General features: G+C 47.8%; 1 protein-coding gene across 1 annotated transcript in view; it reads left to right on the top strand.

Annotated features, from left to right (window-relative positions):
* LOC142036802 (hydrocephalus-inducing protein homolog) overlaps window positions 1-17397 on the top strand; it is a 114235-nt gene that overhangs the window by 87042 nt on the left and 9796 nt on the right. Inside the window, exons 20-23 of the mRNA XM_075040418.1 lie at window positions 367-622; window positions 2474-2617; window positions 4362-4505; window positions 5344-5657. Of these exons, the coding sequence (XP_074896519.1) occupies window positions 367-622; window positions 2474-2617; window positions 4362-4505; window positions 5344-5657 (858 nt within the window). The remainder of the gene's footprint in view (window positions 1-366; window positions 623-2473; window positions 2618-4361; window positions 4506-5343; window positions 5658-17397) is intronic.

The raw sequence follows: 17397 nt of genomic DNA, 5'->3' as shown, positions 1-17397 counted from the left end.
CATCCACTTGCAGCTAGGCCAGGCCAGCTTAGTGTCTAATGCAGCGAGACCTGCAGGAAGCACCTTGGAAAAAACCCTCCGAGTATTAAGCACCAAAGGCTGGTGATGCTCTGTCTGCAGCAACTGAGATGATGAGCTTCATGAAGCTTTTCCTTGCTTTACGCAAGCAGACCAGCTGCTGGATGGTGATAAACTTAGGGGCAACCAAGGTCTGGCTTTTGCTGAAGCTTTGAGCTAGGTCAGCCTTTCCAGAGGTGGTTTTATTGCTGAGTGTGCAGTCAGGTAATACCATTGGAGTGCTGAAGCTGGGTGACTACTGGGAAATAGCAGCTACCGTGATATTTTCCATTTCTGCTTCTCTTTTAGCCTGGATGCCTGCTGTTACCACTTCAAGATAACAAACAAAGGACGACGCACCCATCAGCTCTATTGGACAACGGAAGGTTTCACCCCATTTCGCCACCGTGATCGTCTCCCTGCTGTCAGTAATACCAAGGGCAAAGATTCCTCCCAAGGCCCCAAACCTGCCTGCCCAGTATTTAAGCTTCGACCGCTGAGGATGGAGCTGATGCCGGGCAAGACTATGGAGATGATGCTGGAAGGCTCCTCCAGCACTCCCCAGGTGAGGTGCCCCACAAGGCCTGAGCCTTCCCCAACAGATCACCTCCACTGGGACTTCTGCAGCCCCTTGACATGCGCCTGAGACAATGAGCAAGTGCTTTCAAGAAACTGTTTTAATGCCACAAGTTACCATGGCAGCACCAGTTGCTTTCCTTGCTGGCTACCATCAGTTGCTAAGGCTTTTTCATGTTTCCATAGCTACCATAAACCCAACTTGCTGATACCAAAATAGGGGCTGAAGGAAATATTGCTACTTCAGGGGCAAACGGCAGGTTAGAAGGTGTTGTGTGCTGAGACAGAAAGGAAGGGCAGAGAAAATAAGTTACACTTAGACTAGGAGCACAGACAGAAATAAAAAAAAATGCGAAATAATATATCTGGGGGAAGTGTCTGGGAGCTTCATTTTTCCTCTGTAGACAAACATGGGCAGAGGGCTTGTCTAGCACTGAGTCCTGGAGGAGAAAAATGAACACAGTGTGTCAGCTCTAATGATCAGAGTGACGTTCATTCACGTGGGAAACTGTTCCCAGGAATCATTATAATTGACAGCTTGACTTTTGTCAATATTTCCATAACAGCTTGCCCCAGTCAGGCCCCGTGTCCCAAGGGCAGCCAGGTCTTCAGCACCCTTGGATGGCAGCTTGGAGGGGAGATTTCAGCAGGGTCACTGGGTGTTCTCCTCCCTGGACCCTTCTTTCCAGAGGAAATCCAACACTGCAGAGAAGCTACCAGCTAATCCTGGCTCCAGGACCGCTGGGCACAGATGTTTAAAAGAATGTGGAATAAATCTACACTAAGATCCTGCTGTGATACTAGTGTTTTAAAGGGTTGCCTCAGTGGTAGTTTGGGGAAGACTTGAATACTCTACCTAGTTTACAGGAACAGTCCCACCACTGTCCAGTTCTGAGCCCAAAGGTTTTGCTGAAGAGGGAAAAAGGTACTAGAAAGAAAATGAAGTGATCAGGGCACTGGTGAGGGTGTCTTGCCTGGAAAGCCAAAAGGGCATCTGTGAGCTCAGCTGTGGCTACCTGGCTCCTGCTGTCAAAGCCAAGACCCTGGGAGCGGGCTTTCCACCTTCCTTGGGTCTTGAGAATTTAATAATCTTCAGTTTGGTCAGAAGCCCAAATCTCTGCATTGCACGTGCAACACAGGTGATTGTGAAGTCTGTAGGCTCTGAGGAGGAGTTGAGTTGTGGTGGTGTATCAGAGGGAAGAGTGAGAAATAAAGAGAGGAATTTGGGGAAGGGAAACCGTGAGAAATCAGGAAAAAGTCTTGAATGTAAGAGCATCTAGCTTAAGCAGAGGGTTTTCACGTGAAGTGCAAGACATCTCTTTCCTGGGGAGGTTTCTTTTAAAACCAGCTCTAGGAGGGCACAGTACATCCTGGCAATGACTGTTCCCCTCTTTACCTGAAGGCAGTCAGGCTATTTGGGTTTTTGCCATGGATCCTTTCCACTAAGCTTCCAAGAAAGGGTTTGCTAGCGTTGGCCCTTCTATCACCTGTTTCCCTTAATATGGTTTTGGGTTTTTTAATCAGTTCCTATAGGTTTCTGTAAGCATTATGCTTGGCAATGGGAGAAATAAAAAATAATCATTTGGGGCAGGGTTTATTACAATTTTAAGCAGCACATGACTCACAAGTGTCTTTTGTGGATATTAGGGTGTAGCATTACGGACATTTGAGTGCAGAATAAACAGGATGCAGCATAAAAAGAAAAGGCGACTATTGAGGACACCAGTGACTGTATCTTTGTGGCAGTAATGCAGTCCATGGTTAGGTGGCTAGCAAATGCAATGTGTTTTCTGGACACCCTGCTAGCACCCACTGGGTGAAGTGTGTCTCTTGCATGCAGGTGGTGAAGGAGCGGCTGCTGTGTCATGCCATTGTGGGGAGCAGGGCAGGGAAGGCACAGATAATGCAAGTGGATGTCACGTGTGAGTTCATTGCTCCCATTTTGCAAATGTCTTCCAGAGAAATCAGTTTCCGGGTAGAGAAGGTAAGTCTCTGGATTGCATCCTGGCATTTAGTAGCATGGCTGATGACCGAAAGCCTGTGGGGTGTGTGTGCTTATGTTCAAAGGAGGAACTTAAACAGCTTCTCCAAGTCTATGGGGCTTTGGCTATTGGTTTGAGCCAGACCAAGCTTTTGCCATTAACACTGAGATCATTATTTTGCTCCTCTGGGGTTGGGGACAGTCTCACCAGCTCTATTCTGCCCTTCTTTATGTGGAGGCAGAATTGAGCTGCTGAGCCAAGGGCGCAGGGTGAGATGTGTGGGACCCATGAGAACAGCATGGGCTTTGCACAGCCACCTCCTGTGCTGGGGCTGCAGGTGGGAGAGCAGACTGCTTCAGCTGAGTGTTGCTAAACCCCCTCCTCACCCTTCCTGAGGTGCTTTGTAAAGTAAGTAAGGATGTTTTTAGAGATGGGACTGGTTTTTAACTTCACCAAAGTAAAATTGAGGTTACAGCTGCTCTGCTGAGGGTGATCATGGCCACTTCTAGAGAGACACCAGTTTCTGTACTCAGTATAAAGGGAGGGGGTTGAGGATCCTCCAAGGCACGGTGGTGTCTGAACATGGATCCTGTAGGAAAGCTGAGAGAAACTGAGATTCCTGTCAACTCCTCAGGCTGATGAGGAAAAACTCTTATCTCTTGTTTCTCTTTGTCTTCTCTGAGGTTGGTATGGATGCTAGCTCTTTGCATTTCCCCAAGTCTTACCTTCTTCAAAGGACTGGCAGATGTCCTTCAGCTGCGGTGATGATAACACCAACGCAAAGCAGGTGCCCTTTAGTCTCTGGATCCCAACTCCTGCATCATCTCTCCCTCTACTGTGAGGTGTCTGAAAAAGTGAAGATATTTCATTATTTAGTTTCTGTGTTTTCAGGTCTCTACTCTGGTTCCCATGCTTCCAGAGAAGCACAAAATTGTGTGAGCAGGCAGTTCAGATTTAATTAGAAGCTTTTCAGCTATCCCTGATGTCTGCCTGTGGTCTGCTTGATGCCATGTGCTCCAATTTATTGAGTGCTATGACACTGCAGCTGTTGGATATCAAGACATCCAGAACTAGTTTCCCAAATACTGTCTAGTTTATATAAACTATGCAGGAAACCCAGAGCAATGCATAAACAAGAAGAAATAGCTTAGGCTGGGCTTAGCTTTGAGGCTACAGACACCTTGTCACTGTAGCAGGGGCAGCAGGACATACGTTGCAATTAGACTGTTGAGGTTTCTTGCTGCCTGTATGTGCATGTAAATGTTCAAAGCTAACCTTAGGCTACTGCAGGCTCTCTGCTATGGGCTAAATCCTGCTTGCTTTTCTCCTCTGACTAGCATCACTGCTTTTATGAGGCTACTAGAACCAGTAAGGTTGTAAGAAATTATTGTATGCGAGTGAAAATCATCTTGTACCATTCTGCCCAAGAGAGGATATAAAACTGGAGACAAACAGTCTGGGTTCACTTTCTGGTTTTGATCTTGTTCAAGCAGCTGCCTCCTTTCAGGGTCTTATTCCCTCATCTGTACGCAAGACTGTTTCCCTGTCCTCTGGGGGATGCTGTGTTTTCTAAACATGAAAAGCAGCTGATATATTTAGAGAAAAACCTTCTAGAAGGGTAGAAACTAATAAAAACAGTAAATAGAGATATGCACTTTTGGGGCTGGAAAATTTGAAATGCCTCGGAAGGGGAAGGAGGTCCATGGCCACTTCAGGTTGTTTTTTCCTCGTCTCCTGTTTCTGTAGCAACCCAGTGATGTCCTAACTCTGCAGTACAAGCCTCTTTCTTTAAAAAACATCTCCTCCCTGCCACTCAGCATTGTCCTGACCTTAGAGCAGCCCTTCTTAATCTGCGATGCAGACCAGCAGCCCCTCTCTGCAGTTTTTCAGGTGAGTAGCCATGGACCTTTCTGCTGGCGGGGCTTGAAGAGGGAGAAGTGTGATCGTACCTTTCTGTTGGGAGGTCCTCCTAGTAGAGAAGTTTGTTCTGCAGAGTCAGCGGTAGACTGGTCTGAACTAAATCAGATTTGAAACAAGCTGCTGAAGGAAATGAAAGATCATCTGAGTCTGGCTCTAAGACATGAGGAGAGGGGAGCAGGCAACTAGGTCTGGGCAAGCCATGTAGTAGAGGTGTCCCTTGGAAGCCATCCCAGCTCTCCAGCAGCCGTTCTCAGATAACCTTAAGAGCAGCTTGCTCTCTTCAAGGGCAGCCCTGCTTTCAGGAAGGCTGAGGATGCTCCTCCAGCCTCTGCCTGGCACCTGCCCCTTTGTCGGTGGAAGGTGTTGGACATGGACTCTGCTAAACACGTGTTGTTGTAGGCATGGCCACCGCTTTTATGCCAGTGACTTGCCTATGCAAGGGTGAGGCTGCTATGCCATGTCACTTGTACTGGGAGGATAAAGGAGTTCCTCTAGAGGCAGGGCAAAAGGCCCTGGCATGCCAGAGTGCTGATTTGGTTGTGTATTCAGCATATAGCTTTTGTGGGTCCAGAATTCAGTAGAACAATATTTATCTCCCTCTTGTATTGATGCAGAGCACAGAGACACAAGCCTGAGATAGTCTCAGACAAAAGTGCTGTGGTGCTTGCAGTCAGGCACACACCATGAAGAAAATGAAGGATGAACTGAGAAGCCTACATTGTGGTCACACTTTGAACATTTACACATTTCAGGCTGTCAGACCTTGGGACTTTGTCACTGGTGATTAATATTCTTTGTCTCCTTGCAGCCCATGAAGCTGGAGATAGGGGAGGAACTTCATCTCTCCATCAGATTTAACCCTGCTTATGAAGAGGATTTGGGTATCCGGGTAGTAGAGAAGGCTCTGAAGATACAGTTTCTTGAGCATCCTCATGAGGAGCAGGTCACCATTCGGGGAGAAGTCTACTTTCCAAATCTCCATATCGAGACCATGGCCCTGGATTTTGGCTGCATCTTGAATGACACTGAAGATGTACGTTACATCGAGATGACCAACTGCAGCCCACTTCTTGTCCACTACCACTGGTCATTCCTGACAGACAGCCAGGCGAACCAGATGAGGTATGTGCACTTTAGTCCTTTCCTTGAAGCTCTTCTTCCTGGTGTCCTCTCAGTACTTTGCAAAGACCAAGACTGTTTGCCTGGGATCTGATAAATTGCTTTCAACTTTTCCTTGTGGAAATAACACCTACCAGCTGTGGTCAGGCTAGATGCTCAGGGAATAGGTGATCTCTACCAGTTTGACACTGGGAAGGAGACAATGTTCTCCAGTCGAGCTGGGACCGTAAGAGACTACCAACACTTTTTTGCATAGCCCATAACCTAGAATCCTGCTTTATCTCTGGAGCCACAAAGCCATGCTTAGACACTTGGACAAACAGATATATAACATGACCTCTTTTCCTTCCCTGACAACCCTGTTTGTTGTCATTTCATGCAAAGAACCTACCCAGGCGCTGCCACCAGAACAATATGCTGCTGTCCCAGTCTCTTGGTGCTGCTTTGCTGTAGCCCCCATACTGGTTCCCCTGGGAAGGGAAGCTGGTGTAGAAAGCTGCTTTCTCAGACTATTGTGGCCTGAGGCAAATACCACTTTGGTGAAGCGAGTTTTCATCTGTTAAAACACAGGTCACATTCACAAAATGGCTATTTAGTGCTTTACGGCAAAATGGCAGGCTCTGCTGTGGCTTTAGGTATAGCTGTAGATGTTGGTGGGAGCACTTGTCCAAACATCCCTGGGAAGCATGGCCATCCCATGCTGTCTGTGGTTTTCAAGCCCAAGAGCAATCTCGCAGTTGTGCTGGAGCACATCTATAAACACATTTTTAGCAGTTCCTCCTGCTGTGGCCTTTCTGCATAGTACAAAAGTTTAGTCTAGGCAGTTTTAATTACAGTAGCAAATGGTTTTTCCATAATGCCCTAGGAAACTGAGCAAAGTTAACCATTGTGCATTGAAGTGCTGCTATTACAAATAATAGAGATCATCAATAAACTGTTTCGTTTAGGGAATTGGGTTCTGGCTCAGAGGAGACGACCTCTTGGGAACTGGAAATTAGCTATGGCTATGAGGAGGGCTTGGAGGAGAAGATGACCTGGCCACTAGGGTAGCCCATTCACAGCTGGGTCTTACCAAGTAACAGCAAGTCTTTAGTGTGGCCCTTCTTGATGCGTGGCACCTTCAAGAACAGACCCTAAAATGCAGAGGAAAGTCTGGAAAAGCAGGTGGAGGGAGGTGGGCAGGGAAGGAGGAGCAGGGCTGTAAGCTCTGCTTGGAGGCCTCTGTCATCTCCTAGTAAATTAGATTAGGGTTTAATTACAAGCTAAAGGGAAAATCTAATTTTGGTGATAGAGCAATGCATATATTTTATAATAACAGAGAAACAAGCACATTACAGCGAAGCCTGTGGGGAATTAATTTCCTCTGGGGCCACTTGTTGGCCAGTTGCCTGTTTATCTTTACTCTTATCATTTTTTTTTAAATTTTTTTAACCAGTTTAGGGTTTTGGAAATGTGAATGCTGAATCAGTTTTCAGCTTTCAATTACCCTGTCTCCACCTAAATTGGCTTTGCTGGACCTGAGCCTGCAGGTGCTTGTTATTCTAGCAGATACTGAGTCACCCAACTCTGCTAAGTTGGTAGCAGTTGAGGGTCCTGAGCATCTGGCAGGATAGTGACCTCTGCTCCGAAGGGTTTGGCATAGCCCCTTTGCTGGCTCATTAACACTGTGGACATTACAACAGCTCCCTTTTCTGCTCTGCATGTTAATTAAGCAGCAATGTACTCTCTCTGGGTCCCTCAGCGGACACCATGTGATTCTCCATGGCAGAGCTGGAAATGAAGATGGTCTCCAAGCTATTAACACCTCAAATTGCTCATTAAGAGCCTGGCAGAAGGGCAGCATGTCAGATATTATTTCTAGTCTGCATTAAGCACTGTTGGTATTCTAAATTATCAGATCAAACTAACTCAGTCTGACATCGAGGGAATCAAACATCAGGTCTCATGAAGGTGAGATCAATAGAATTTAACCGTCCATACATCTAACCTTGCTGGAGCCGATCATCAGAGACTCCCAGCATCAATCAGACACACACATTCATTTTGGCTAGGAGAGAAAAATGTTGTTTCTCTGCTAGGACAAGACTCTGTGTGCCTAGATCTCTTTTTTCTTCTAATTGTTCAACCCATTTTTTCCTCCTTTTTAGTTGCTGCTGCTACTTTGAGAAGAGCAATCGTATAAGCAAACATCGTCCAACCGTTGCTGTCTGGTTGGACATGCCCAACTCATGCCAAGCCATGCCCCTTCTCTGATATAGCTGAGCCATAAATCTCTTGTGGTTACTGTTCTTCTAGACCTACGTGGTTACAGACAGACTGAGACTAGGCTCTCTTCATCTCTTAGACCTTTGATAGCTCAAAGCTGAGTTAAGCCTTTGCACCAAGATGTTTTCTGCAGCATTGGAATGGATCTCCAGGATCACCCAGCAGGAGATAAGTAGATCTGGAGTCAAATTCAAACATTTCATTGTCTATCTTACCTCAGAGGTTTCTTCTTGAAAGACCAATCTGTCCCCCTTTCTAAAGGCAGTATCGAGCTCCTGGGCTTTGCTTGGAATTCCCATCAACAGGAAAACATTAAATCCAAAGGATATACAAGGATTTTCTTAGAGACCTGTGACAAAGGCTGACAAAGGCTTATCCCCAAACTTAGCTGTTCTCTAGAGTTTTCATCCTTTATTAAGGATCTGTGCCTTGTCACTTACTTGAGCATTGCTGTTCCTGCATCACCTCTTTGTCCCCTTCCTGTGAGATGTGTTCCCTCCCTGGGATAGAACGAAGACACACTGAGTGGTCCATGTGCCAGGATGGATCAGCAGGGAGCTTTGCACCTCCGTGGCACATGTCAAATCCCTTCCATATGTTGATCTGATGTCTCTGGAGAGTAGGAACTTCTTGACTACCAATCCAGCATAATGAATTGCTAGTAGATTCTTTGGGGAAAGGGTTTGTTGAACTGAACGTGTAGAAAATGACTCTTTCCTTTCCATCCAGGATTTTCTCAGCCAATTTGTTTTGAACAAACCAGGAGCCTTTTTCCTCCCAAGTGGGTCTTCCTTTAGCATTAGTAATTTCTCATGCCTCTGCCCTCTTTTCTTCCATGTCCCCTGGCAGGTTGCACTGCAGGGACCCTGTGAGCCAGATCCCAGCCTTGTTACTGACACAAAAAACCAATTCTGTGATATATGTGATGGGGGTTTTTTTGTTGTTTTTATAACAAGGAAGAAATGGAAAATGCAGACAGTGAAAAACAGTGCAAGGCAAAAATCTGACAGCAGTGCTCTGTCAGCCACCGGAGGGGAGAGGCAGCAACATCAGCAGCGAGAATATCCATCAGAAATGCATACATCCACCATGTCCCTGATGCTGGGGAGTCTCAGATGAGTGACAGTTGAGCATACCCCCTTCTCACCCCTCAGCGCTATCAGCTCCTTGCGGCAGTACGTTTTAGGCTTTGGTAGCCCCATAGGTGCTGCTTTTTCTGCTTAAATCCCGTGGGTAACTTAGAAAAGGAGGGCTGAAGTTGTGATGGAAATATGCTGCTGAACATGTCCTTCAGCTGCATGTGGTTTGGCAGCAGCAGAGCAGCAGTTTGTTCGGTGTAACAGAGAAGTGACCTCTTATTTCTCAGAGATGGAGTCTCTTGGAGCAAGGGCTGGGTGCCGCACAGGCATCAGTTCCGGGGTGGCAGTCTGGCTGCGGTGAATGGCTTATGGAGAGGCTCTGTGCTCATGGACAGAGACACTGGATAGCTGAAGCAAGGGAGACTTGGAAATTTGCTACCTGTTCCACCCAGACAGAATGAAAAGTAAATAAAATTATTGTCAAGGAAGGGGTTGGAGCCAGGCATAAGCGAGCATATGTTGTTACCAAGTCTACATTAGAGACATAAACCTGGATACAAGGTGTGGTACAGTGATGCTTTATCAGGACAAAGGTTGGTGGGTGATGATTTCTGACTTGCAACATGTCTGTAAGCTTCTTTCTTCTCTACCTTCACCTTCAGCATGGTGACCACCATCATGCACCCTCCATCTCTGTGCCTTTTCCAGCACGGTGCTGCTCTTCCCAGCTTGTTTGCTGGCAAGTCAGCCAGCCTGCCCCAGGCCTGGGAATGGCACCTTCTGCTTGAGCTCCTGGGAGCGTGACTGCAGGTTTGAGACAGCTTCTGCTGCCCCAGGGCTTCTGTCACGTGCCTGGAGGACTTTTACCTGGGCAATCAGAATGGAGGCTGGAGCCCAGAACAGCCATATGGGAATCGCTTTAACTATTACATTTGAGTTTTCTGAGCCTCAGCCCCCTCCTTTGCACAAGGGTGACAGACCCGGAGAGCTGTCATTTGCCTCGGCAGGCTGGGGAGCAGCCCCATGGTGTTGGAGAAATGGATTGAGGGTAGGGAAGGCAAAGGAGAAAGCGTTGCTTGAGTAAAAAGCACTGCACATCCCACCTAAGGTGCTGTCAGGCAGCCGGCTGTCTCCCTGGCTTTGTCCTGTGCCATCAGGACAAAGCGTGGGAGATATCCATGTGTCATCCACGCCCCGAGGAGGCTGTGGTTAGATGGGGGTTGCCTTCTGGTTTTTATAGCTGGTCAGCAAACGCTGGAAGGTGATGACTTCTTGCTCTGCCAGTGATGGTTTAGCTAGCAAACCTGGGAAGCAGCTGACTTCTCTCTCCTTTCTGAACATCTTGATTACCCAAGGCACACAGTGGGAACCAAAGGTATGTTTGCACTGCAAACAGTGTCCTCCTTATAAATGCCATTACACCTGTGCTGCCTGGATGGCTTGTGCTTTAATTCCCTCTGGGCAGGAGGATGCTGCTCAAGGCCCATCTCTGCAGAGCTTTACTGTTTATGAAACAAAATGTTGATTTTTTTTTTCTTTTTTTTTGTTGTTGTTGTTGTTCATGGGAACAGCTCACTGTCATAGCCTCACTGAAGCAGAGCGAGAGCATGAATTTGGGAACCACTGCTGTTGCTTCCACTTCATCTCTGGTAGAGCACTGAGTAGGGAAGCCATTAGATGAAATCTGGGTGGCAAGATAGGGTATTTACTCCTGTTTATTTGCTGACTTGCTGTCACTGCATGTGGCAATGATGAGGGAGGTGACATAGTTTTCCCGACCTTGTTTCTCTTAATTTCTCCAGTTGTTTCTCACCCATCACACTTTTCCTGCTTCCTGCAGGCTGTGCATCAAACAGCTTTCCTTAAGGGAAAAATCTATCTGAACCCACTGGCATCACCCTGCCTAAGAGTGCTGTTTCTAGGATTGCTGTGCTCTTTCCTGGTGCGTCCCTGTCTTGGACCTGTCTTCACAGGGTCATTGAGAGATCTTCGAACTTAGAAAGGGGCTCAAGCCAAATTTTAATCCAGCTATCAATTCTTCATGTCTTTGAGGGTATAAATCTGCACTGGGGATTTTTGTGCTGACTCCTTCTACTCTAAGGTTCTTCCTAGCACAGAGGGGATGGAGAGCTCAGCACCCTGCCCATCCCGTCTTCATCCTGGAGCTGGCTGCTGCCAAGACAGGGATTTGCAGCAAAATCCCTTCCAGAGAATGGGGATTTTGTCCTGTATGAGGCTGGAGTCTCACAAGACGGTGAAACTGGTGCTCGTCCTTCTGTACAGCTGCTCTTTCTCCTCAAGAGGCTGATATTGGGATAGTGGATGGACAGCATGAGTTTTGGGTGGGTTTCAGATCCCTTGCTGCTTACTGGCTGGCTTAAGGCAGATGAGGAGAGTACCAGTCAGGGAGATTGTTTCCCAAAACATAATCACGTATTTCTTTTTCAGAAAGGGTGGGATCTGTCAAGCATGTGCCAGTGCTCTGTTTTTTCTGTTGTATCACTGAGGAGGCAGGAGATTGTCCTAGCGTGGAGCAGAAGCAATGCTTGCTGTTCCTCTAAAAGCTAGGTGACCAAAGCCAGTGTTTTGGTCCCCCAGTGGTTTCTTTGCCAATGTTTTCTTTGCCCACAGTCACCAGGTCCATGTGCTCTAGGTGAGGAGCCACTCTGTGCTGTGATAGACTCTGTTAAATGACCCTATAAAAAAAAAAAAAAAATTCTCATCCAGCTGGCCCATCTCTTCATCCCTGAAAACAGCCACAGTGTGAAGAACTGCCGTTACTACTGCCCTTGAAGCTATAAAGGAGCATTAATTCATAGAATATCTCAAGTTGGAAGGGACCCATAAGGTTCATTGAGTCCAACTTCCTGCTCCTTGCAGGACTACCTAAAACTAAATCATATGACTAAGAGCATCGTTGAGACGATCCTTGAACTCTGACAGATTGCTGCACTGGTCGCAGAAGCAGGTGGATTGTCTCTGTCAACTCAGAGAACAAGTTGCAATTGAGTTAAAGTATGGACCCTGTGTTCAAACAGCCCAGGTGAGGACTTTGGGATGTTAGGGATGGATCACCATAAATCTGTTTCTCCTGACTCCGGCAGGGAGGCAGACAGTGGCAAAGAGAGGGGGAAACCTTTAGCCCTCTACAGCATAGCAGCTTGGAAAGGACTTCAGCTCGCAAGGAGATTTAATGGGGCTCTGCAAAGAGTGGGGCAGCCCAAAGAGATGCCCACCCCAGAGTTATCGGTGTGGGATGCTGCAAGAAGGATTGATTTATTCCCCACCGCCCACTTTGCATAGCAAAGGGAGGCAGGAGTCCCTGGGGTGTCGGGCACCCTGAGGGTCCTTCTGGGCCAGCTGGCATGCCATGCATTTTTGAGAGTGCCTAACTCAATTAATGCCGCCTTTTCAGCTGCTCTGCCCTCGGGAGAGCCATTTTTCCTCCTCCGTGGGAAACCTTTCCAACTGTGAGCTTGCTGTGCTTGCTGCTTCTTCAGTGGTAACTGCCACCTCTCTCTCACACACTTGCTTCCATCACCCCACACTTTTCCCCAGCTGTCCCTGGTGTCACCTGGACCAGGCCAATCCTGTCTGCTCGTCCCTTGCCCCACTCCCAGGAGCTCAGTGGGGCCGTTGGACTGTGAGCATGTTTCCTGGGAGTATGTCGCCCTTGCTCTCGGTAAAGCAAGGCGTAGTTATGTTGTACTATGTGAGTGAGTGAATTTTAATAATAACTCAGCAGCGATGTTAACTTGCTTTTTCACAGGGTGAAAGCCACACACAGCCTTAAATCTGTGATTTCTGCTGGTGTGAGGGACCCTGCTCTTTCTGGACAGGGGATGGATGGTGATGCCAGCATAGTCAGCAGGGTGGAGCTTCAGCGTCTTGTCTGATTTATTTTGGGATGCGACCCTAGGAAGTACATTAAACTGGAGCTGTTTGGTTGGTTGGTTTTTATTCTGTGTTCGTTGTCATTGCTGCTTTACTTTCTCCTGCCTTTCCCTGTGGTGACCCGCTGCAGAATTCCATTCGGAGGGCGTACTGGGCTGTGGCATCGCTGCCTGCCTGGTACGTGCCGGGCAGCCCGCATCAGCGTGGGCCAGTGGAGACACCTTCTGGGGTTTGGTAGAAGCACTCGAGACAAGCAGGGACGTTTCCTTCTAGGTGAGAACTTCAGGACGTGCTTTGTCATTTCATCTTCCTCCTTCTCCTCACTCTGCTCTTGGCACCGTGGAAGGACAGTGATGCTAGCTGAGGGGCAGAGAGGCTGGCAGCCGTGCTGTGAGCTTGTCTTCAACGTTCGGTTTTCCTACAGAGCAGCTGCAAGCCCTTGCGCTCCAAGGGTTGCGAGGTCTTTGTGTGCTGCCGCGGGGTGCAACAGGGCAGCCAGAGTGCAGGGGTGCCTGGGCAGAGCCCATGTACATGCTGGTCCTCAACCCCCAGGATGCTTCAGCTCAGGTTTGAGCTGCTTTTTGGCTTCTTGTAGGGTGAAGCTGGCCTGCCAGGTGCACCCGGTCTGGTCCCTACCATCTCAGGCTGTGTCCTGTTCATCCCTTTCATGAACTTGTTGAGATCTGGCTTTGGTCTCCTGCAGCCTTTACCCTAAAGAGAGGATAGACTGAGAATATCTTTCTTTCTGTGGCTGAGAGCCTTCTGCTTGCTTAACACACCCAGGAGCAGCCTGTTGCTCTCAACTGGTTATGTTCAACCAGTTCTTTGGCTTCCTGCCACTTCCTAATATTTTTTAACCCTTGCAGCCGTACCCTTCATGTTTCCAAGCTCCTGGAGCTTGTCCCCATGAAGACATCTTAAAATGGTGAATGTCTAGATCCCTGCCACAAAGATGGCTGGAACACATCTCTCCTTCTTTGCTATCAGTTATGGGAGTCGATACAGTTGTCTGTTTGCAGAGCTCATTTTTGAAGTAGCTGGTAAGATTGTAACTGGTGCTGATTACTTTAAATAGCATGTCCAGATTACAGCTGTCAGGCCTTGTTTAATTTTGAGCAGAGACTACAAATTGTATTTATTGTTAGAGCTACTGATTTGTTCAGGGGGACCTTTGGCCAGAGTCTTATCTAGAAGCATCTTTCTGTCAGATGGAGAAATCAGTAGCTTCCTACCACTTCACCTGATGCTTATAAACCACCTGGCTGATGTGCAAAACATGAGGAAGGAGAGGGCTTAATGGGTAATGTTTAGCTGTCTGTAAAATCAGTACAGGTCAGAATAACTCCAGTAAAGTCAGTGGAGTCTTCTTCCTGGGCTGTAACTTGTGTAGAAAGCAAAGTACTGCTGCCGAAGGATGATGTCCACAAAGACCCGCTGTGCCTGTAGTGCTGGTTGTGGCTGGCCCTGATCCAGCTTAGATTGGACCAAGGCGGCTGAGGAGCTTTTGTGCCCGCACCCTGCAAAACTGGACAAGACACATCTCATGGAAATAACTCTGGGAGAGGCATGAGCCATGTCAGATGGAGCTTGAGGGACCTCAGACCCTCCTCTAACTCTTCTTGTCAAAAGTGATGGTACAGTTGAGGTCTGTGGGCTTCAGAAGGAGCTGAAGACTGTAGGTGCACCCCAAAATCAAATCCTGTGGTTTCTGCTGAAAGGTGCTGGAGAGCTTTGATTGCTGCCCAAGTAAAGTGAGATACTTCACTTCTTTTCAGTAGTAACATCCCTGCATCCATTCCTACACAATTTCTACTTTCAAACAAGATATTGAAATTCTTCCTGATCTCTCAGAACTGACTTTTTTCTGACTCAAGTAAGTGGCTGTTAAAACTGCATATTAACTTCAAGTTAATTAATACCTGGTCACAGTGGGATGTCCCCGGGACTGCTCTCTGCATTCAGATGAATGCCAAATCCAGCTTAATCATTTCCAGCGTGTGCGAGACAGAAGTTGGAAGTGTCGGATCTCATTGCAGTGATGTTGCTTCTCTGTCTCTCCACTGCTTGGTCTGAATTTCAATGTGTGGTTCAGTGAATACATAAACCTCTGCTCAGCAGCGGAATTTATCCTAGCAAAGAAATAGTCGTTAGGGCCATTTGGATGAAAAGCAGTTTAATATTTGCTACTGATGAGGGTAAACCATTACCACCACCTTCCTCAGCTGCCGGCCGGGCGCCCCAGCTCAAGCCCGCTGTTCCCACACGGTGCACTGGGAAGGTTTTCAGTCTACTCCTTTATTATATTATTTTGTTTTCAGTTGCAAATACCCTTAGGTTGACCAGGGCTTGCTCTGAAGTGCTTTTCTAATATGCATGTGATGGCCTGAAGGAGACATAAAAGTGCATCGAAGGGGCCTGTAAGCCTGTATAGATGTGTCGTGGACATGTGCTCTCTGGTGGTTTGCCCTGTCATAACCAGAAAAGAGCTCATGCTTTGTTGGGAGGTTTGTTTTCACCTGGTGCTGTGGCTGTGCCTAATGGGTGCACAAGCATGTGGTCCCTGGGGGCCTGGGCAAAGATGCTCCCCGCATGGGTGCTGTGCAGTAGGGAAGCAGCCTCAACGCTGTTAAAGCTTTTGCATTTTATACGAAGGGATGGTGGTTTCTGGCACATGTCCCCGGTGCTAACAGGGGCTGCGGGGAGCTCAGGCATTCCTGTTGCAGCACTGCAGGTTTGATGGGGGGGAGGGCCGGTTCTGATGTTGATGGCTCTCACACAGCCTGAGCCAGCAGGGTCACATCATCCCACATGAATGTTCACATGTGGTTCACAGAAGCGGTGTGATTTCTAGCTCCTCTATTTTTGGAGGTGGGTGTGGGAAGCGGTGTGAAGCTGTGTCCTTAGCAGGCTCAGAAACTAGCAGACAGGCTGAGATACTTTTTTTTCTAACATCTCAGAGGTTGGGGACAGTGGGTGGCACAAGGTTGTCCTGGTCCTAGCAGGAAGGGTGCCCCTCTCCCTGATGTCAGTCTGTCTGTGCTCCTATCAAATCCCCGCTGTTAAGTCCTGGATGCATTTTTGTCTTATCTGATGGGTGGCCAGGTTGGGTGAGATGGACCTGGAGGGATTAACACTTCACTTTCAGCTACTGCAGATCTAGGCTGACTTGCTTATATCAGGCTTCTTGTCTCAGCTCCAGGGTGCTGGTGGAGGCACCTCCACAGCCCTTTGGACCCTCTGGTTTGGGATAGGTCCTCTCTGCTCCTTGCCTTCCTCCCTGCATTCACAGCCTTGGCCAGAAGGTGCTGGAGAGGAAGAGCTGCCTAAAGCCTGGGCTGATGCTGAGCATCTTGTTATCTTCCCCTTCCTTCCTCTTTCCTAAGACAACCTTTTTCCCTTTAGTGCCAGGAAGATTTCTTGTCCCAGAGGTCAGCTTTCCATTGACACCTTGGCTTCCTTGCTCCCTTCCTCTCTTTTCACGTTACAGTTCTTGTTATTCATTCTGACTTTCCCCACTGGAAAAAGTTCCTCGCTGTACTTTGTGCTTCTCTGCAGCAGGACTCGCTAATCACATCATCTCCTAGCACCATGTCCCAGAGGGCTTCTACTTTAGAGTGAAAAATATTGTTGTCTAGGCACTGCGATCCCATGAAGTTGCCTCAAACCATTCTATAAAACTAAAGGTAATTTAATAAATGATTATGGATTCTCCATCTCAGGGGTTTACCTTCCCTCAGGTGTTGTTATTAACCCACAGTATTTATCACAAGCGGCTGTAAGAGCTGCCTTTTCATTTCCTCGCTAGGATGGATTGCAGCTAGCAGTTTTGGGACAGCCACTGTGGTGACAGCCAGACCTATGCACTCGACTGGTGCGGAGCTGGAGGGCTTTGAGGTGCTCCTGTTGGCACCCCTACACCGCAGGCATCTCTTTGGTCACCAGGGAAAGGTAGTGTTAAGCTGTGAGTTGCCAAAAAGCACCATTGTCACAGCTGAGCTGAAATTATTTCATCCTTAGGCAGCTGCTGAAGTTAGCGGCTGCTGCAGACATTGAGCAGTTTGGTCACCCATCAGCTCGCCCTGACACACATTAAGGTGCCTCAGCTGAGGGGAGCGAAGGTTACACAGATGGGACTGGAGATGGGCAATGCTCCGCAGGGGCAAGCAAACATCTTTGTCCCCTCCAGTCCCGCTTTGCTCTACCACGTGTAGACAGTGCCGAGGTCTTGCTCGGGGTCCCCTGTGTTCTTGTGTGCAGTTGCAGGAAGGACAAGTCAGGTGGGACGTCTCAGGTTATAAAGAGCAGAGCCTCTAATCCAGAAATTAAAACCAGCCTTAAATAATAAGCTACAAAGTTAAAGATAAATATTCATTTGGAAGCACATCATTAACAGCACCAAATTCCCAGCTGGGAATGAAGCACCCAGGTTGCTGTAAAAAATTCTGCCTTGTTTGACTGGGGGGGAATGCTTGTAAATAGGTATGGTAAGAGGTAGGCATGGTTCA

Source organism: Buteo buteo, chromosome 11 (assembly GCF_964188355.1).
Source record: "Buteo buteo chromosome 11, bButBut1.hap1.1, whole genome shotgun sequence".
Classification (NCBI taxonomy): domain Eukaryota; kingdom Metazoa; phylum Chordata; class Aves; order Accipitriformes; family Accipitridae; genus Buteo; species Buteo buteo.
Note: the sequence above shows the minus strand (reverse complement) of the source record. Positions and strands in the feature narration are given on the sequence as shown.